Source organism: Colletotrichum fioriniae, assembly GCF_027942845.1.
Source record: "Colletotrichum fioriniae strain IMI 355084 chromosome Unknown scaffold_1, whole genome shotgun sequence".
In the NCBI taxonomy this organism is placed as follows: domain Eukaryota; kingdom Fungi; phylum Ascomycota; class Sordariomycetes; order Glomerellales; family Glomerellaceae; genus Colletotrichum; species Colletotrichum fioriniae.
In genome coordinates this window covers 5,268,777-5,290,090 of record NW_027076837.1, presented here as the reverse complement: position 1 = coordinate 5,290,090, position 21,314 = coordinate 5,268,777, and the positions used below count along the sequence as shown (strand labels likewise).

The following is a 21,314-nucleotide window of genomic DNA, read 5'->3' as shown; positions in this document are numbered from 1 at the left end:
AAAAGAAAGGGTTATCGAGCCATACAATAAAGTGTAAAGAGCCACCTCGATGAACAAAGTGTAAGAAGTGTAAGCTAGTCACATTGACGGGCACAATAGCTCTTTACATAACGTTTTCTACTGTCAAAAAGTAAAAGATTGCGTCGAGGGGGAATCGAACCCCCGGCTCCCCGACGCTGATGGATGGCAACGGAGAATTTTACCACTAAACCATCGACGCAGATGACCAGATGATCATCCGGTCCGCAGTGTCGTCCCTGAAGCCTCGACCCGCGGCACGCGATTTTTCGCCAGGCCGCTATGCAACATCGAGCAGCCTTTTCTTTGTCCAGCCATCGAGGGCGTTGAGATTCTTTTAGATGATTTTGACCTGCTCTCTAGTCCTTGGTGCTCTGATCCTCGTTCAAGGAGTGGGCCCACTCCTTCATAGAATCCTTCGTTCTTGCAACTAGTCTTTCTCGCCATCCGCCTGCCGCATCCGCTGTCCACCCAAGCAGGCTATAATTCCAAGCCAACAATCCTTCGGCACGTGCGCCATCCGGATGATCCAACAATCCAATCGCGATGTCAACCATGTCTTCACGGTCGTAAACGGCGTAGAATATGCTGGCTGAACACACTGAACAGGAGTATCGCTCTACCTCGGGGGAGCTGTTGTAAACCGCCAATGTCCCGAGGCGTGGATCTTTGGTCTTGGATAGAACTGCTTCTTTGAGTTCAGCGATTGTCTGCGGAAACTGGGACGGCGCGGATGTGGGCTCAGTGCTAAAGTTGATATGTGTGAGAGGAGCAAAGGTCCAGGCGATGATGTCTGAGCCGAAGTGTTGGCGGCAAGAGTTGCACGAATCGGAACATGCCTTGAACTTGAGCGTCTTGGGATCTACACACGTCGACGTCGATTCCTTCGCCGGATCCGCTTTCAAGTCCGCCGCGCTTCTCAGCGATAGCTGGACGCCCTTGCAGTGACAGTGGAACTGGGTCGATGACGGAGAAGGACTAGCATTCAGCCGAGAGGTAGGGATAGACTTGCTGACCGGCCAGTCGAATGGAACCTCTTCGCTGTTACGATGCCCATTCCAGCGCTGAACCGGGTCTCCATTCTCTTCTTTCGGAAGCCATGGCGCAAAGCCGCCATCAATAGTGTCGCTAATGAACATATGGTTGTCATATTTAACAAGACCAGGGACGTTCTCCAATGCGCCGGTCGTGACATAAGGAGCGATGCTGGCATTGTGACCACGGGCGAAGAGTTGTGACGAGCAAGTACCGCACGAATAAACATCAAAGTGTTTCGAAAACGGATATTTCCGCAGGCCAGATAGGTCTACAGAGGCGTCTGGCCACGCGACGGCAGGGTTGTAGAGAGATCCAGTCAGTCGGCGACAGGAAGTGCAGTGACAGCAAGACGCGTTGAGCGGCAATGCGGATTTCTGCAGTGAAGCAGAGAATGTGTGTGCTTTACACATGCATTGTGCCTTGATTGTTACTGGGTCGTCCATTGCCGTACAGAGAAGGTTGTGAGCCTCGGAAAATGTGTGATTTTATGATGAACCAGGTCGAAGGTTTTCTGAAGACCAAAGACCGAATTAAACAGATAAGATGAACAACTTTTTAATTCTCTCAATATTTTTAGGCTGCCATGGGTTGTACAAGGGCGTGAATGACAAGCTAAACATCCCGCCTCGTGACAGTGCATCACCTACGTCACCACGACGGGCACAGGGGTCTTATCTCAGCATCTATACTACGCGCCAAGATAAAATTCGAGTCAGACTTGATAGACATGGAACAACAAGTAGCCGACTCATGCTGCAAACACAACGCCTCGCGCTGCCAACTTGCATTTTGCTCTAGGCATCTCTATTTCGAAAGAATCCAATCGCGTAATTCCACAATTACAAACAAGGCATCCGGCTTACTCATGTCCTAGAAAAAGTGCCCCCAACAACTCGAAGATCTTGGGCTTGACGCGCGGCCGGCAGGAAACCCACCCTCACCAGAGCTTCAACATTCTTCTTCAAAGCTACCTTGAGCTGCAACGGACACATATCTTGGCTTTTGGCCGCCTCTTCCCACTCCATACTACCGTCTTCGAGCAGGTGAGCCAGCGGCCAAAGGGGATGCTCCTCTTTCCGACGCAAGATGTCGTTTCTGACTGTTGATAGCCATTGAGCAGCACGCGCAGGACGGATTTTATAGCCCATTCCCTTGACCAAAGTCCAGAACGCTCCCCAAGTTATTCCCTCTTCATGCTGTGTCACCGGACTAGCAGATGAACCTGGATTGAATGCGGTGCGAATGGCAGCTACCGAAGTTGTAGCAGCGTCGGAGAGATGCAGCCATGCCTGCTCCTCGTCCGCATTGTAGATGCCCATTTCAATGTTTGCAGCCGTGAGCCTCCAGATGTAGTCGTCCAAATTTGCCACACCTTCCGCGGGTGTCCCGATGATAAGCCCAGGTCTGAAGACGCGAATATTCCGCTGTGAGACCGGACACCGCTCCGCAGCTCTCTTGACGAGAACCTCAGCAACGAACTTTGTCTGGCTGTATCCCATAGAGTCCGAAAGCTCTCGCGCAATATCCTCGTCTCGTTCTTCGGTACTCCTCCATTGTCGTCCACCAGACACATATGCAAATCGCATAGCCGGATTCTGAACGGCAATGCCAAGAAGCTGGACTGTTGAGCGGATGTTGACCGCCTCTAAGGCAGCATAGCTCTTGTTCCAATGGACAATCGCACCATTATGAATGATGATATCGAATGTGTGTCCATCGCTCAGCAGATCCCATTGGTTCTGGCCGAGGCCGAGCATACTCTTCGCAAGATCCCCCATCCAGACGTCCAGCTTGTCTTCGTGGAATTCTGTCCACCACAGAGCTTTTTGTGCAGCCTCAACCACACGATCTTTCGCTGCTTCAGGTGTCGCTCCGCGTACGAGAGTGGTGACAAGCGCAACATCGCGCCGTTCCAGAAGTTGTCGTAGAATTTGAGTACCCAAGTATCCACTTGCACCAGTAAGGAAAACCCTGAGATTGCCTGTCTTCTTGGTGAAATTGTCTTGGACATCTTGAAATAATATGCCTGGAAGTTTCTGGAGCCCCGCATCTAAGCGATCGATTTCAGCCATCAAATCAATTCGCCGAGTCTCAGAGTTGATGGTAGAAGACGTCAAAGGCACTAGATCATTGGAAGCAGCACGGCTGATGAAAGCTGCCAGCTTCCTGATGCTCGTTTGCTCGTCCATGAGCAGCTGCATGCTGACTCTGACATTATACTTCAGGCGAACGAAGTGCATGAGCGACATCATGTTGAGAGAATCTAGACCTGAGGTGTGTAACAGCAGATCGTTGAAGCCGTCTAGCCGGGGCCCTGGTGAAGGAGTCCTCTGAGACACCAAATTTGTGATCTCCTGTGCCAGCTCGTAGGCGGGGAGCTCGTGGGACTGGATTATCGCCACTGTACTTGGTATCGGTGCAGAAGTGTCGAGGATCGCAGATTCTCTGACGGACAGATATTGGACCCATGCTGTGACCTTGTTCCTGTCGACCTTGCCTGAGGTCGAAAGTGGAAATCTTTCTTGAGAGAGGGTCGCAACGTCAATGAAGTGTGCAGGAAGCATGATGCTTGGAAGTTTGCCGTTCAACTCTTGGCGAATTTCCTCTGCGACGATATTGAATCGAGTCATGATCTGGTGAAGACTAGACAGTCTCTCGCCCTCTTCTTCTTCCTCAAGCTCAAGAACCGCCACAAGTTGGTGTGAGAATGGTCCCGACGAGGGGAAAACAACAATCCCGCGCTTGACGGAACAACATCCAGCGATATGTGACTCAATATCGCCGAGTTCGATTCGTTGGCCGTTCAACTTGACTTGGAGGTCCTTTCGTCCCACGTACACCAAAGTTCCGTCGGTCGCTCTCTTCACAAGATCCCCAGTCTTGTACAACCTATATGTGCTCGTATGTTTCTCTCTAGATATCCATGGCACTCGCGAGAGAAACGTAGCAATTGTTTTCTCAGAGTCATTTAAGTAGCCATCGGCTAAAGTCGGACCACCTATGAGTAACTCGCCAACTTGTCCATTCGGAACCAGTACCGTGTCATCATCTGCGGCAATAACCCACGCAGAGCAACCGACAGGTTTTCCGATGGTTTTCGGGTCCGTATCGTAGGTACACGAATGACAAGCAGCAATGACGGAGCATTCACTCGGGCCGTACGCGTTGAAGAGAGTCAGCCCAGCGTCAAGCCATTTCTTGATCAAGGCCTCATCGGGAGCTTCGCCACCCAGAACTAGAGTTTTCAAAGACGGCATCTCTGTGGGACGAATGATGCGAGCCACCGATGGAGTGAGAAGCGCGAGGTTAACACGCGTGGAACTTGCAAAGTCTCCGAGATTCTCAAAGCGTTCTTTCTCAGTAGCGACACAAACAGTTCCGCCGTGTATTAGGGTCGTGAGGATCTCAAACAGACTGGCGTCGAAACTGTACGCGGAAAACTGCAAGACGCGATGCTCATGGCTCATACCGAAGACGGAACCGTGGGCCATCGCACTGGAGGCAAACGCGGCATGGGAAACGATAATACCCTTGGGATCTCCCGTCGAACCAGAAGTGAAGATGATGTATGCAGGGCTGTCGGGGGTCACTTGAGCTGGTGGTTGTCGTTGATGCTGGAGCTTGGAGATCCCGCCAAGAGTATCCCGATTGACGATCAGGGACGCAACAGCACCAAGATCAGTTGCCTTGTGTTGGAATGCAGACATAAGAACTGTTTTGGCTTTGACCTGCGTAACAACCTTTCGTAGACGTGATACGGGCTGGCTCGGGTCTAAGGATACGAAAGAAGCGCCGGCTTTCAAGACCCCAAGCATAGCAACGACAGTCCAGATAGATTTCTCGAAGCACAGTGGAATACTGTCTCCCTTCAAGACGCCCTTGTCGATGAGTTGGACAGCAAGTGCCGTGGATATGTCTTCCAGCTCTTCGTAAGAGAGTGAGGCGGCTGTGGAGACGACTGCATCTCTCTGGGGTTGCGCCAGACTCGTCTTTGTTATGAGCTGATGAAGTGTAGCCGAGACCTCTTTTGCTTCGAGAGTTTGAGAAGCTCGTTGTTGGACAGATGTAGAGGTTGACTCAAAGGCCAAGTCTGCAATCTGAGAAGGTCTGTAGCTCTGAGATGTAGCCCAAGCGAGTTGACTAATGACAACCTTCACTGTTTCAATGGCTTGAGCAACAAATAGCCGACTTGTTACATCTTCATCGACATGCGTCGCAAACTCAATCCGTCCATAATGAAGCCATGCCTCGCATGTCACAGGGAATGTGGTAAACTCCTCGCGATAGATGGGCTTCCCGAGGGGGCCGGGCCCAGTCTCATCCCAGCCGCCGCCTGCCTGGATGACGAGCAGATTCTGGAATTCGCAGGCGCGCCTTGTGTCTTCGTTGAGTAATTTGATCTGTTGGACTCCGGACTGTTCATAGGGTATCATTGCTGTGGCATGATCCTGGATCTTTCGTAGAAAATCGAGGATATCAGACCCTTTGTCAAGGCGAACTCTGACAGGCACTGTGGCTATCGTCGGACCCTCGACACTTTCAATGTTATCCAATGGCGCATTCCTACCTGAGACTGTTGCACCGAAAAGCACGTCGTTTGACTGGGAGAAATGGCTTATCATGAGACTCCATGCTGCTCGAACTATAGTTGACATGGTGATTCCTGAAGACTGATCAACGTTGATACAAAGTTCATCGCGGATCACAGCTCGGGCAATGGACTGGTGGCCAGGCTTGGGAGCTGCTGGGAAATTTGGCAAGCTCACTGCTTGTAACTCTGTCTTCCAGTAAGTCGCATATGTCTCTGACGTGATGTTTTGTGTGTATTCGATAAAGTTGCGGTAATCGGTTGCTGGTTTGATAGAGCGGCCGTGATACGAATCGTTGAGTCGGTCGCAGAGCATGGCCAGGGACCAGCCGTCATAAAGCATGTGATGTATTGTCCATACGAACGTCACATCGCCAGATTTTGATGTGACCAAAGCAAAGCGATTAAGCGAGTCTCCAGGAAACATTGGATTCGCATCGTCTTGCTCAAGGTATACTTCGAGATCGTCGTGCAAAAGCCACTGGACATTCTCACTGATAACAGTTTGAAGAGATCCAGCAGTTGAAGTTGTTGCGAACCTGGTCCGCAGTATTGGTGATGCGGCATGGATATCTTCCCAGCACTTCCTGAACCGCGACAGATCGACGTCACGAGGCAGCGGATGAACCCATCGACCCGTGTAACTACCTGGTCGCGTGAGATTGACGGCCATCAGACCCTCTTGCATGTGCGTGCAAGGGTACAAGTCTTCAATTCTGTTCACAACCACGTCGCACTGGAAAGCAGCTTCCTCTTGCAGCTCTGGGATATCCTCTTGCCGCAAGAACTGGAACGGAATGAACTGGACAGGAGACACTGTCTGCTTCTCAGATGTCGTACTCTTACAAACGAGAGCCATTTTGCCCAGTACAGAGTTCTTGAAGATGTTCGCAACATTGATCTGGAGTGATTGCTTCCGACAAGCCGCCACGATTCTGATAGCCCCGATGGAATCTCCGCCGAGCTTGAAGAAGTCATCCTCGAGCAGGATTGAGTCTTCGGGTAGCCCTAAAACTTCTGACCAAGCCAGCCGTAGCGACTTCTCAGTTGGTGTAAGATTAGACTGTGGAGACTCGCATAGCGAGATCGAAGCCTCAGTTGAGGGGTATGTGTCTGATAACAGCGTGTGCTGTCCGATTGAAGACTCCTCTTCGCTATCGGGGAAATCTGTAGACCGCCCTCCAGGAAACTCAACCGACTTAGTGTGTTCTTCCATGTCGCTTGGCGATCTCAGTAGCTGTTTCGACGTCAATGCGTTTCCGTACGTGCGGAGTGTCTTCCTGTCGACCTTGCCCGACGGTGACAGGGGCAATGTGCTGCATGGTACAACTGCCCTTGGTATCATGTATCCAGGAAGAGCACTGGCGAGGTCTCCAGTGGCTTTCAGAAATTTCCGATGTATTGTCGTCCACAGAGAGTGTGACTCCTCAATGATAAGTTGCCCTTCTCCATGAAAATGGGTTCCAGAAATTGTCTTGGGGGCGATGAATGCCGTGAGGATGTTTTGCTCTCCTCTAACAGGGCGCAGGAGCTCGACAATCAATTCCCAGTTCATCCCAGAAGACGAGGGTAGGTTTTCGGAATTCAACTGTTGTCTGAGTTGATGCTCAATCTCGCCAAGCTCAACACGCTGTCCATTGATCTTGACCTGAGTGTCTTTCCTGCCAAGAAAGTCGATGGTCCCATCATGATTCATCTTTCCGAGATCACCAGTGCGATAGCATCGCATGGGCTTTCGGACGACGCCGCGCAGGAAATCAGGATCATCCAAGAAGACGGCCCTTGTCTTCTCCTCGTCGCCCAGGTACCCACGCGCAACGGGCGGGCCCTCGATCACAATCTCACCAACAGCGCCGAATGAAGCAAGCTGGCCGTCTCCTCGAACAATCCAGGCGGCGCAGTTGGGAGGTCTTCCAAGAGAAATGCTCTTCACCCCCTTAGTCCTCGGCTCACTGACAATGGTGATAGCGGAGCACTCTGCCGGCCCGTAAGCATTGATGGTTTTGACATGGTCGGCCCAAGTGTCAGCGACAGCCTGCGGCAATGCTTCTCCCACGAGACACAGAACCTCGAGGCTTGGAACTTCCTCCGGTACCATTAGGCTTGCAACAGAAGGTGTCAGCATCGTCCAGTTGACCTTCATGCTAGAGATGCAGCTGGCGAGGTTGTTCATCCTGTCTTCCTCTGATGGGATACAAAGACATGATCCCGTCATCAGGGTAGCAAAGACTTCGAGCATAGAAATGTCGAAGGAGAAGGAGGAGTACTGCAATACCCGGCAGTTGGGAGAGTCAAGGTGGATGGCTTTGGTGAAGCCCTTGGCGCTGGAACAAAATGTTTCATGAGTGATTATAACACCCTTCGGCTTTCCGGTAGAACCACTCGTGTACACAACGTACAGCGCGTTGCTAGGGGAAGGTGAAATGTGCTTCAACGGAAATTGTCGTACAATTGACAAACGCTCCAAGAAAGACTGGTTGACCAAAACGCGGTTATCCTGTTGGATTTGTGATGGGATCTTGTTTTCGCTGACGCTGGACGACACAACGACCTTGGCATCCACGTCTTTGATGATCATGCTGATGCGGGCTGCAGGGAGCGAGGGATCCAAGACCACGACCGCTCCTCCAGCCATCACCACACCCAGAATGGAGATGATACTATAGACGGATTTTTCGAAGATGATCGGTACCACTACCTCGGGTCCGACTCCAAGACTAGCAAGATGCGCCGCTAGAATCTCGGATGAACGCTGCAACTCGGAATACGACAAGGTACCGTCCCAAGCGCAGATAGCATGTGCCTGAGCATTTGACTTGGCATGTTTTGCTATCAACTCTTGAACGAGATATTCTTCTCTTGTCGGGAGCCTTTCTCACGTTAGATAAGGTAGGCACAAAACTAACAAAATGGTAGACTGTGGAAGGGAATGAAACTTACGGTCTATTCAATTTGACAAGATGCCTTTGACTCGCAGGACTCATGATCTGTACATCCGCAAGAGTGGAGTGCTCTCCAGTCGAGTTTGCCAACTGCCAAATAACGTGCTCCAGATCACTCAGTAGCAGACGAACTGTCGCCTTTGGAATAGAACACTCATTGAATGTTGCAGATAACTGCAGATCTTGCCCTTGGACGAGACAGTGAAGCTGGAAGGCAAAACTGTGAGCATTGGCTGGCTGTTGCTGATGTTGAAGACTAATTGTCGAAAAGTTGATAAGCGTTTTGAAGAATGGTTCACCCCCGGTTTCGCGAAAAGCTCCGAGCCCTTGACTGACTGATTCGGATACAGGCCCATTGTCTTTGATTTGCTGAAGAAATGCCGAAATTGAAATCTGGGTGTCAATAGACACTATGACCGGTGTCACGCTGCTCGTAGGCTGAGGATTGTCGCTGCTCGAGACGCACACATCAAAGTTGACTATTTCGCTGTCGATGAACGAAGATAGTATCAGGGCCCAGGCTGAGCACACTATCGACTCCATGTCATCCAGTGCGTCGCAAGTAGGGCCACGAAGATGAGTGACCGACCCTGGCTGTGATTCGCCAGACGTAATCTTGGTTCGACTGTCGGTCGATGGTGTCAAGGTTTCCTTACTTTCTGGCACATCAGATGCCTGTGCGTCATATGGGACATTAGCATCGAGGCCATCTTCATTATGCTTGGTTGATGTCTGCAGGCCGATAACCTCCTGATCAAAATCATGAGTTGTAGGTGTCTTGAAGACAAACCGCTTAGGCACGCCCGGGATCTCCGCGGGAAATGGATTATCAAAGAAGATCTCGTCCGGTGATTTTGCATCTGCCGGGATCGGAGCATCGAACACAAATTTGACAGAGTGAAGTCGAGGAGTGAGCTTCCATTTCCCGTCTGTGGATAACATGTTGAAGATTTGGCTGGGTTGCAGCGACGCAGGTACTGGCGATGCATGCACGATGTAAGCCTGAAAGTGTGGCGCCAAGGCGGGAAGGTCTTGGACAGTGTTGTTTGTATATGCTGCTTGTACGGGAAAGTATGTTTGAAGGGACGCAGGGCCTTACCGCTTGACTTCCGTACATGTACGAATAGCACTGACAGACCTGCCATCGCTCCTTCGGACTAGACTCGGAACCTTTGCATGTCTCGAGTCCGAGAAGGTTAGACACGGGGCCACGGAAGATCCTTCAACGTCACAGGTAGCTGTCGGCCTAATCAACTGGCTCCCGTGATAGCTCCCGTCCATGTCGCCATACTCAGGCCGCGCGGACCGCGGAACAGCCCAGACGACGCCTCCTCGGGTAAGTTTGACCAAGACTTACAAAAGGCAGTCTTCGGGTTTTCCAAATCAGGTATTCTAGACTGGTCGCCGGTCTTCTACAACCTCCCCAAACAGGAAAATATTCCGGGACCTCTCACACCGTCAATCCTTCGATGCTGCGCCATTTCATGGGGATTCTTAGGTTGTGATTGCCCGAGAGAGGGTGACTCTCAGAAGACCGGGGTTGCCGTAGTCCCTCCTCTTGAGTCCAGAACAGCAACCTTTCACTCCCGATGTTCCTTTGAATATTTGATCATTGCTCACAAACCAAAAGAAGGTGGAGTGCGGCATTTCTCGGCATTAAATTGCCGCATCAATTCAACTTGGAGTGCAATGAGTTGAATCTGTACAATAGCTAAGCGCCTTCTTTGACGTTGGGAATCGACTTGGGTGCGTTCCGATTGGTCACTCGAGAGTCTATACTGAATCATATGTCTCTGTCAAGACTCAAAATGCTTAAGTCTTAAGTGATATGGAGCAAACGGCTGACTGGTTTGGCGACACAACTCCAATTATTGTGTGCATGATCCCACTCATTCGTCAGCGATGCGGTGATGCCTCGCCACGCCGAAAGGCTGGAAATCCTGTTGACCCCCATCGGTTCTTTTGTAGTGCATGCGTTCTAAAGTGGTTGCATACTGTGCCTTGCATGGGTTCGTATGCGGGTCTCCGGGTTTCCCAGTTCGCATAGATTCTTCCCGTGCCTCGGGAACCAATTATCGACCTTACTCTTCATGACGAAAAATGCTTGAAAGAACGAGTCTTGATGCAGGTGCCTGGAGGCTGGTGACTAGTAGCCCAGTCACGAATCCTTCGGCCCCATTAAGAGAGGGGTGGTTACCATTTTGCTGGGGGTGGTCAGCGATAAGGCAGCGGCGGAGTCGTCCCGGTGGCCGATATCGTGGATTTTCGAACATGGGAAATGTCGAGCTTTGTCTTACCCCTCAGACATCCACAACATCTACCCATGATGTTCGATTTGGCCTTCCGGATACGGGTTGGGGGCAGTGTGATGGGATCCATGTCTAGGCTTGAATCCTCTCATGGCGGTCAGCCGATGCAGCGGGGCGAAATTTCTACAGAGGTTCCGCCGTGCTATTCTCGAAATAGAACCAAGGCACTTCAGATCTCGCCCTTCTTGAATACGATTGAGGGGTTGCCCAGGTGGTCCCGTTGCGTCTACCTATGCTGAGATTCTCTACTATCTTTGAAGTGCAGAGTTATTCTGATCTTCTCAATGGCTTCTGAAAAATCGCCCGCTCCAGAGACAGCCGATGTTAGGATGGACGTTCAGCAGGAAAAGGGCAATGTGCTCGACAGCAGCACTCAGTCCGATGAATCGCACAATGAAGACATACACACCAGGGAAAACGACAGCCTTCCGGGATGGAAGATATTCGTCATTTGGCTGGCGATTGCACTTGGTGTTTTGTGTACTTTCCTCGATGAAGGCATCATTGCGACAGCCATTCCGCGCATCACCGATGAGTTTGGATCTCTTACAGACGTTGGCGTAAGTCCTGTTTTATTCAATGGACAGATTTCAATTCAGCGAACTATGGCTAATAAGCTTATAGTGGTATGGCTCAGCATACCAAATGACCCTTTGCGCATTTCAACTCATTTTTGGACGCCTGTACAACCAGTTCAATGTCAAGATCATTTTCGTGATCTCTCTTGCCATCTTCGAGATTGGGTCCCTCATCTGCGCATTGAGCCCGAGCTCAGCGGTCTTCATCGTCGGACGCGCCGTCGCCGGCCTCGGTGCATCCGGCCTTCAAAGCGGCTGCTTGGTACTCATCTCAGCAGCACTTCCTGCAAAACACCTACCGACGTATGTAGGTGCCATCGGCATGGTCTATGGTGTTGCCGCTGTTCTCGGGCCGGTAGTTGGCGGCGTTATTACGAACAGTTACCTCACGTGGAGATGGTGAGTGGCATCCCCTTGCTTTGATCCGCTCGCCATGCAACATCTACCTTTCTAAAATCAAATCGTTCTCAGGTGTTTCTACATCAACCTTCCAATCGCCGCACCACCTGCTCTCGCGACGTTGTTTCTCGTCAAGTCGTCCCCACCAACCGATGAGCAGCGGCGGCCTTGGCTGCAGAAAATCCGGGGCTTGGATTATCTTGGCATGCTCCTCTTACTGCCAGGGATCACCTCATTCCTCCTTGCCCTCCAATTCGGAGGCGCGCTTTTAACGTGGGATGACAAACGAACTATTGCATGCTTTGTCGTCGCCGGCGTCCTCGTCATCGGCTTCGTGGCCGAACAGTGGTGGATGGGCGAAAAGGCGCTGGTGCCGCCGCGCCTAGCTAAGATGCGTGTGGTCATCTTTGGGGCCTTTTTCGGTTTTTACTTGGACAGTGCCTTTTTTACTCTCGTCTACTACGTATGATTCCCGAGGGTTTTTTTTTTTTTTTTTACGATATTGTTCAGCAAAGAAAACCAGCTAACCTCTCTCATAGGTGCCTCTTTGGTTCCAAGCTATCCAGGGTGCTACGCCCGAGGAGTCTGGTGTTCGATACCTGGCCCTTTGTCTGGCCTTCATCCTCACCATTTTCCTCAGCGGCTGGGGTGTCACAAAAACAGGTTACTACCAGCCTTTCATGCTCGCCGGGACTGTTCTCGTCTCCGTTGGTTCCGGTCTTCTTTCGACTCTCAAGGTATCTTCAGGCGCGAACCTCTGGATCCCCTTTCAAGTCATCGCCGGGCTTGGCATTGGCGCTTCGACACAGCAAGCAGCGGTCGCTGTTCAGAGCAGTTTGGAAGAGGCCGACGTTGCGATAGGAGTCGCTGTCGTACTATTCTTCCAATGTTTCGGTCCTACTACTGCCATCACGGTTGCCCAGGCCGTGTTCGCAAGCACGTTAACATCGGGAATAACCTCTAATCTTCCAGACGTCGATCCCCAAGCAATTAGAAACTCAGGTGCAACCCAACTTAGAGACTTGGTATCTCCGAACCAGTATGGTACACTGCTGCAGGTATATAATCATGCCATCACAAGAATATTCATAGTTGCTGCTGCCATGGCCGCCGCGAGTGTCATTGGCGTTGCTGGCGTCGGACTTAAGAAGATTCCTGGTGAGGGTGACGAAAAGAAAGATACCGAGGGCAAGTGATTTATTCATTGGAAGAATCAAAGAGATTTTCCGTAGACACGAAATTTGTAAACTACAGAATGGCTTCAATGACGACAGATATCAGAAATAACCCGCAAAAGGAGGCGGTGATCTAAGTTCAATCTACAACATCATGCAGGGTTAAGATTGTCTGTCAGTCATGGATCCCAGCGCTCATAGTAGAGAAATCCCTGTCTTAGTCATCGTCAATGCATCGTGGTAAAGGCCCAATGACGGCGTATCCAGCTGTCCGGAGTGGGTCAAGCCAACTTCTGACAATCCCCGTTACAACTTGCCTTAGCCACACAGCGTTGCATCCGTCCGTTCTCAATGACATCTTGACAATTGACTTTCCGTTCTCCGGAACCCCAGATCTCCAAGCTGTCGTCGGATCGCAGCTTCGAGGTTTGTCTTCAGCAGAGTTTCCGTCCTGCAGCTTTTCTAGCTGTCAGCTCCGGGCCATAAACCCAATGGAAGACCATAACGCAGCGGTCAAGCGCATCGCTGAGGTCGTAAAGGACTTCCACTCGCGCCGGGAACCTTTCCGCATCTTCCACGGTTCCACAAGCAGCACCCGGCCCGCCCACCACCAGCGCGTCGTCGACATCAGCGAGCTGCACCATGTTTTACACATCGACACCGCGGCCGCCGTCGCCGTAGTCGAGCCCAATGTCCCCATGGATCAGCTTGTTGCGGCCACCTACCGGTGCGGATTTGTCCCGCCCGTCGTGATGGAGTTCCCGGGGATCACGGTCGGCGGCGGCTTCGCCGGGTCGGCCGGAGAGAGCAGCTCCTTCCGCTACGGGTATTTCGACCAGACAGTGCAGTCTGTAGAAATGATTCTCGCGAGTGGGGAGGTTGTCAGTGCCTCCCAGACCGAGAATCCAGATCTCTTCAAGGGTGCGGCAGGGGCCCTAGGGACCCTTGGTATCGTCACAAAACTGGAGCTGCGGTTGCTGAAGGCCAAGCAATTTGTCAAGCTCAGCTATCACTCGTACTCGACAATTCCGGAAACCGTCGCCGCGATACAGCGGGAGACGGATCTGGCGCACAATGACTACGTCGAAGGACTAGTCTTCTCGAGGACGAGCGCCGCTGTTGTTACAGGTCATATGACGGATGATCTGCCCGACAAATGCCAGCCACAGACATTCAGCAGATCCAAGGATCCTTGGTTCTATCTGCACGCAAGGAAGCGGATCGCAAATGGCACGCCGACGCCAGATTATGTGCCGTTGCAGGATTACTTATTCCGGTACGACCGGGGTGCATTCTGGATGGGCGAGTTGGCCTTCAAATATTTCGGCTTTGTCCCATTTAATCGACTCACTCGCCGGGCTCTCAATCGACTTATGGACACGAGGACGCTATACAAAGCCGGCCTGAGCGGCAACAGCCGAATGACATTCAAATATACGGTTCACGACCTCTCGCTGCCATACACCACAGTCCAAGAGTTCATCGATTACGTGGCAGACAACCTCGAAATATGGCCCCTCTGGCTGTGTCCCCTCCGTGCCACCGAGACCGTCGGCTTTCACCCCTACACGATGGAGCCTGGAGGAGAGACGCCGCAACCAATGCTCAATGTGGGTGTGTGGGGAGCATCGTCGAAGAAGATTGACAGGTTCGTCCGTCAGAACCGAGATCTCGAGACGAAGGTCATGGAGCTAGGCGGGCGCAAGGTGTTGTACTCTCACGCGTACTATACCGAGTCGCAATTCTGGGACTTGTACGACAAGGATTGGTACACAAAACTGCGAGATCGGTACAGCGCGACGAGTCTACCGACGGTTTATGACAAGATTACGGTTGATGTGAGTAAGGAACGGAGGAGAAAGTCATTGAAAGATAGGCTAGCGATCACGTGGCCGGTCGCTGGCCTCGTCGGTGTTTGGTCTGCAATACGGAAGTGAGAGCAGAGCGCTTTATACGGCCGATCAGGGAATGGCGGTTTGATGTCTATGGGCCATGATCATTGTTCGGTGTCGTTCCTGGGATGCTTTTAATGCGTTACGAGAGCATGTTGCCATGACAGTGCGGAATTTCTATGTTGTCGCGGATAATCTGCAGTTCTTTTGGCGTCAAATCTTTCTGCATCCTGCATACTGAGCGGAGTTCGGGCACGGGGCTTCTCTGTGTTTGAAATGCATTCTCTTCTGATACCTGTTATACTTTGGAGTCTGTTGTCGGTAGCAAGTTTAGCACCAACATCTTGCGTTACGCGTCGTGAACTGAAACTTGCTGAATCATTTATGTGTGAACCAAACTGTTAATGTTCGCGAGCCGGCAGCTGCTGCTTTGCCACAAGATATCAAACCTCTACTGCCGGCCCATGATCTCCATATATCGGGTCTTTGCTAAACCACGGTACCTTAGCAATGACATCAACCTTCTGTTCTTCACCCTTTTTGCCGTAACACATATCCCAGTGGTAACCTTTCGGATAACTCCCAACCATCTCAAACCCACTTCCGAAATCATCCAGCAAGCGGTGAGAAACACCGGCCGGTACGATGATCACATCGCCCTTTTCAACTAGAGGCTCGATTCGGCCCTCGTTGTCTTCGCCCCCAAAACAAAGCTTGGCGCGCCCCGTACTAATGCTCAGGACTTCGTGTGTCGTGCTGTGAAAGTGACTCGTGCTGTACATGGTATATCGCCACTGTGGCTCGACGACACCAAGGGAGGTAAGGCGGGATTCCATAGCTGATGCACTCGTTGATGAGAAGGCGGAGTGATAGATCAAGAGGGGTTTGTTTTGGATGCTTGTGTTCGGGAATTGCCCATGTGCTGGGATGAAGTGTTTGGAGACGCGCAGTGTTGCCAAGGGCGCCAGGCTGGCTTTGGAGCCCATGGTCATGTGTTTCAACGTAGATTGCTCCTCAGGATTGGTTTGTTGGTGAATTTCTGTAGGGTAAGCTGTGATGCTCAGTCACAGATCTGTCTTGGGTATCAGAGTAAAAGGATTTGAGAGTCGACACTTGTAAACAAGTTGAGAATGGCGTGAGGAAACACTGACGTCATACCTGGTGCAGCCGCTCATCATTGCTGAATCTATTGTCATTATTATCATAAGTCTATTCTTTCTGCGCCTGGGCAGAGTCTTTTAGCACACGACGAAATATCCTCTCATCCTGGTCCAGATCATCGTGAGTTCGACAACATGACGTGAAGGAACAACACACCCAAACACCATGTGGCAGCCACTAATCCTTCAAATCAAATCCTTCAGGAGCCTCACGTTTCTTTCCAAGCCGATGCAATAGCGTTCCAGTACTGATCAGTATGCATCCTCATATGCCCGACATGGCCACTACCCTCGAAACGCACCGCATCATAAGCATAGCCCTTGCCCTTCGACTCGGCCATGTTCTCCTCGATATCCTCCCAGCCAATGAGCGGATCCTCCTTGCTGTACAGATACAGCTTGCGTGACCCCTTGGAAACGTATTTCGTGTCGCCGATGGCCGCGACGCTGAAGACAGGCGCGCTTTCGCGACCGGTGAGGTGCTCGAAGCTGTGGTTCAGAAGAAGGAAGACGCCCATGATGCACTGTGTCACGACAAACGGCCAGGGAAACCAGCCGGCGGTTCCGAGAGTCATGGCCAGAGACCAGCGCTTGAGGTTGTTCCACGTCATGATCACGCTGCCGGGCGTCGAGTCATAGCTAGACAGGCGATGCGGCATCGGGCGACCGAATCTCTCTTGGTAGGCGTGCAAAGTTCCGGCGTAGTTGATGCCGCCCGTGTTGGACATGACGTGCATGAGGACCGCATCTTCATTGGGGTCTGGTGTTCCGGACGTTGCTGAGGGATAGGCGGCTTCGATGATGGGCTTCATGTTGTTGGAGCGGGTCTGGAGGTCCTCTCTCATGGCTTTAACGATGGGCGAGAGCACGGCGATCTGTTTTGCGTGCGGAAAGAGTGCGCGGAATCCATCGGCATATTTGGAGACGTGTTTCGGTATGGCGTCGCCCCAGCTGTAAATGATAACGACCCTTGGGTGATCTGCTGGTGGGTGCGTGCCCTCTGTTACTGGTTCACCCTCCCGAAAGAAAATCTGATCGGTGATGGCCGTGAAGCCTGGGAACGGGTCTGATTTCGGTGCCATTTTGAGGGCTTCTTGGGGCGTGCACCACTGGCAATGAGATAATACTAAGAGTGAGATAATAAACAAGCAGATGTAAGCTTTGGTGACAAAATTTGAGCAAAAGATTTGGGCATCAGCAGTATATTTGCGAGGAGGGAGCGTCAGCCTTCATATTTTGAACGTCAGATCCATTTTCTGATGACTGATCTCATCTCGGCGATAAAATCTTATCAAAGGCCCGGAGACTCGGTAGGCGTCCCGCGGCCACGCCGTTGTTGGGACGCGCCGTGGACCCAGGAACCTAACTGTTGGGACTCGCATCGGAGCAGTGACCTGAATACCGTACGACGGCCGACGTTGGGCATAGTCCACGGAGGATCCGTCACTCTAATCTGGTGTGCCTGGGAGGATCGCATTGCGTGTTGTGTGGCGCCTCAGATCTCACACCAGTCGTGGACTCGTGGTGCCGCCCTTTGTGGGCTTTTTAAGGGGCTTTCAGTGATGAGTATGAGCCACTGAGAGTGAGAGTGAGACTCATCTCACTCACGCTAGGTTCTCAAAAGTGAGCTTGGCGGCGTGCGCTGACGGCTCCCTCAGGTCCACTTACCGAGGCAAAAGAATTGCCGTTCAGAAGTGGCCAGACGCCCAAGCTCCCTGAGTGTTGACTAGAATGGGCGGCCTTGAGTCAGGTGACATGTGCAAAGCCGAGGCTCACTGAGGAACGGGAATTGGTATGAACTCCGCCCGCCCTCTCACGTTGGAGATGGACAAAGTGAGAGCCAACAAGCGTTCGAGCATCGGGCCCACATCACCGATACCCTGGAGCTTCCCCGGATTCCAGTGACGCGACGATAGTTCAGCTTCATCCACTTTCTTTTCGTGTATTACTGATCCTAAACTCAGATATCTCTTGAATCTATTGAACGGCCTTATCAACTTACCTGCTAGTGCTGTTGCGAAGGCTAATCAACACCCCTGCAATTGAGCCTCTTGGCAAAGAGGACGAGACTTTGATCCTTCAAATCAGCTCGACCTTATAGATATCATGACGTCTGAGGAGCTTGTGACGTTTTCAAGTGCGACGACAATAACAAAACTCGGTCCCAACGTGTACGGAGCCAACTTGGTTCCCAGCTGGTGCACAGGCTCAGGTCGATTTCTTGTCCCCTACGCCCATTGAACTCATCATTGACAGCGCGCAGTTCCGAATGGCGGCTATGTCGCATCAGTGATCCTCCGTGCGGCATCGCAACATCTAACAGCCCGCGGACAACCGGACTCGATCTCTGCGCATTTCGAATACGTCAACCGCACGGAAATTGGTCCTGCAATTCTCATCGTCGACGAAGTCAAACTCGGCCGCAATCTTTCAACGTTACACGTCTCCCTCTATCAACATGATCTCCAATCATCAGCTCCCTGGTTTACGCCATCTTCAAGAAAAGAGGTCGTCGCCTACTTGATCAATACGCGCTTGACTGTCGAAAAGGGCCTAACGCTGGAGAGTGGCTGGGCAATGACTCCGCCAGCCAAGACCGCCGACTTCTGCCTTCTCGGCCAGGACAAGGACCCCCACTGGGTGCGGAAGCTAAAGTTGAACGCTCGCGCGACGTCCTACGCCCGCGCTCATAATAATCTCGAGTATTACGTTCCGCGCGAGGACCCACGTCGTGGAATCGTAGATCTCTGGTTGCGCTTGAAAGACGGCCAGAGGTTCACGAATGCATCGCTAGGCTACGTCGTGGACGCATATCCAACAGTAATAGAGGCATGGAGGCCGAAGCGCGATGAGGAACAGACACCTTTCCGGTCGAACGAGATGTTTTGGTACCCTACCCTCGCTCTGAACTTGGACGTGAAGAAGGCTTTGCCAGAGGATGGAGCGGAGTGGCTCTTCCTTCGGACAATGGCAAAGGTTATCCGGAATGGCAGACTAGATCTCGAGGTTATTGTTCTAGACCAGGGTGGAGATGTTGTCGCTTTGAGTACACATGTGAACATGGTTTTGCCCGCTGAGAGAAACTTGAAAGAAAGGAGCCACTCAAAAGCAAAGATTTAGATGCAAATCCTAGACGTACATCGACCTGATATAGCTCACTTCAATCCTTTGGAACACTACGAATCATATCTCATAACTTATGCACATGTCCATGATGTCCCAAACCCATTACTTTTTGGCATCGCTTATAGGTAGATTTGTCTGGTTCAAGGCGGTACGCAAACTATTGCACCTTTCCTCTAGAGTCGACCGACCAGATTTCTTCGATAACACCATTACGATGGGCGTAATACCAGTCATGCAGATTGATCGTCGGATCAATGTGACTAGGAACCATCTCAACCCGATCTCCCACCGCCAAGGCGGGAGTTCCCTCCTCCCAGCTAAGCGAACCATGCTCGTCTCCCAGGTTGGCGTGGGCATAACGCCGGTCTTTGCATTCAGCAAGTCCGCTATCCGTCGTCAATGACTTCAGCCCTGTATCAATGGTCACTTGTCGCTCGCCCTGCTTGCTGACGACGGTCGCCAACAGCGTTAAGCTGTTGGAGTAGAACGAGCCGACGGCGTTGCGGTAGTCCGTATCCATGAATATGAAGGATCCTGGCTGCAACTCTGTGACTCCTGAAACTGTAACGCAGAATTCAGCAGTGCCTGTGCCGCCGGTCGTGACAACCTCGATGCCGAAACCTGCTTTCCGAAGCGCTTCTGCCGTCTCGGTGAGCGTCTTCATGGACTCAAGGCACTGCCTCTTTCGGTCCTCCCGGTCGTGGAGGTGCTGCAAGTGTCCCTCATATCCCTGCACACCAATCAGGTTGAGATGCTTGAGATTTCCAATGTGTCTCGCTAGAGCCAAGGCGGGTTCGCCTGCAGCCACGCCAGTCCGATGCAGTCCAACATCCAAGTCGATCAGCGTAAGAATAGGCTCCTCGACACCGGCCTCCTCCAACGCGTCGTCGATTGCTGTTGCGCCAAATTCGCTATCGATGACGATTCTAATCTTCTTGTTCTTCTTGAAGAGTTCAACAAGACGCTTCACTTTCGGTTTGCCGATAACTTCACAGGTAATGAGGATGTCATCAAAGCCCGCCGCCGTGATGGCTTCTGCTTCCGACACTTTGGCCACACAGCAGCCTTTGGCACCGGCGGCAGCAAGCTTGCCGGCAAGAACTGCACTCTTTGTTGTCTTTAGGTGAGGTCGAATGTTGACTCCGGTGGGAAGCAGGCTATCGAAAAGCTTCTTGATGTTTGCTTCCATGAGGTCGAGATCCACGATCATGGAAGGTGTGTCTAGGCTGTCTAGCCCGTCCCCCACATTGACGGCGTACATTTTGGCGATAAGTTTGGGTTGTTGAGATGAAGTTACATGATATGAACAGGTCCTCGATGTCAAAAATGAAGTGAACACGGAATTCCAAGGTCCCGCATGAGATCGGCTGCGGGGTCGGCAACCCCAGAGCGAGATAAGACGATTCGGGGTGGATCTCCGGCGTCGGAAACGGCGTGACTAATCAGTCTGTGTCCTGTTGTCCGCGGAATACCTTCAGCATGATTTGATCGACATGTTCATTTCCTTGCTGAAATACACTCAAGTATGAAAATGAAAGGAAGTAGAAATATCAGACATGGCATGGCTCTGCATCTCGGTCAACATGTATGTCTCACAGCGCACATGAACACACCATAATTCGGACTGCCAACGCACATGCGCCTTAGAGTTTTTGGCGCCTAGATACGGGACCCGGCAAATTGTGTTTGAACGATGGGTCTTTTGCCCGGCTCGGCACGTCTGCAGGTTCAATAGAGGTCTGCTCCAGTCAACAACCGCTGCAGGGTTGCATCATCTATGCAGCACTGTTCATAATCAGCACTACACTTGTCCGTCGTACTCAAAGCAGCATCTAAGGGCTGATCGCGCGTTGCCGATAGGCCGTTGATGAGGGGCATATTGTACGATGAGTATAAGACAGCAGTCAGAGTAGGACTGGGCACTTGCTGCATAATAGGTCAGATGGTTGAGACGAATGAGGTGGCCATGATATGAAAGCATGTGACCTTTCTTTAAGACAGCTCGAGAATGAAGCGGAAGAAAATGGAAGAGATCTGCAAATCTGGCTGTTATGGACTATTAGTATATATATCCCTGAAAGTTGAGTCT

General features: G+C 51.6%; 6 protein-coding genes and 1 non-coding gene across 7 annotated transcripts; 3 read left to right on the top strand and 4 right to left on the bottom strand.

Annotated features, from left to right (window-relative positions):
- Positions 1-139: 139 nt before the first annotated feature.
- N0V96_001349 lies at positions 140-220 on the bottom strand. Its single transcript has one exon. It is a non-coding gene; the product is annotated as a tRNA-Gly (tRNA).
- Positions 221-377: 157 nt separating this feature from the next.
- N0V96_001348 (uncharacterized protein) lies at positions 378-8,222 on the bottom strand (the record flags this gene model as incomplete). Its single annotated transcript, XM_065756214.1, has 2 exons — positions 378-1,324; positions 1,970-8,222. 2 exons carry the CDS (start codon positions 8,220-8,222, stop codon positions 378-380), a joined length of 7,200 nt encoding a protein of 2,399 aa, XP_065615454.1.
- A 2,957-nt stretch (positions 8,223-11,179) lies between these two features.
- On the top strand, positions 11,180-13,068 carry N0V96_001347 (uncharacterized protein; the record flags this gene model as incomplete). The annotated part of the gene is made up of 4 exons (XM_065756213.1): positions 11,180-11,455; positions 11,520-11,805; positions 12,097-12,335; positions 12,412-13,068. The coding sequence occupies 4 exons, from the start codon at positions 11,180-11,182 to the stop codon at positions 13,066-13,068; spliced, it is 1,458 nt and encodes a 485-aa protein (XP_065615453.1).
- A 470-nt stretch (positions 13,069-13,538) lies between these two features.
- N0V96_001346 (uncharacterized protein) lies at positions 13,539-14,984 on the top strand (the record flags this gene model as incomplete). The annotated part of the gene is made up of 1 exon (XM_053192014.1): positions 13,539-14,984. One exon carries the CDS (start codon positions 13,539-13,541, stop codon positions 14,982-14,984), a length of 1,446 nt encoding a protein of 481 aa, XP_053050622.1.
- A 1,324-nt stretch (positions 14,985-16,308) lies between these two features.
- N0V96_001345 (uncharacterized protein) lies at positions 16,309-17,181 on the bottom strand (the record flags this gene model as incomplete). The annotated part of the gene is made up of 1 exon (XM_053192015.1): positions 16,309-17,181. The coding sequence occupies one exon, from the start codon at positions 17,179-17,181 to the stop codon at positions 16,309-16,311; it is 873 nt and encodes a 290-aa protein (XP_053050623.1).
- Positions 17,182-18,205: 1,024 nt separating this feature from the next.
- N0V96_001344 (uncharacterized protein) lies at positions 18,206-19,219 on the top strand (the record flags this gene model as incomplete). The annotated part of the gene is made up of 2 exons (XM_065756212.1): positions 18,206-18,236; positions 18,363-19,219. 2 exons carry the CDS (start codon positions 18,206-18,208, stop codon positions 19,217-19,219), a joined length of 888 nt encoding a protein of 295 aa, XP_065615452.1.
- A 163-nt stretch (positions 19,220-19,382) lies between these two features.
- N0V96_001343 (uncharacterized protein) lies at positions 19,383-20,486 on the bottom strand (the record flags this gene model as incomplete). The annotated part of the gene is made up of 1 exon (XM_053192017.1): positions 19,383-20,486. One exon carries the CDS (start codon positions 20,484-20,486, stop codon positions 19,383-19,385), a length of 1,104 nt encoding a protein of 367 aa, XP_053050625.1.
- Between the last annotated feature and the right edge of the window lie 828 nt (positions 20,487-21,314).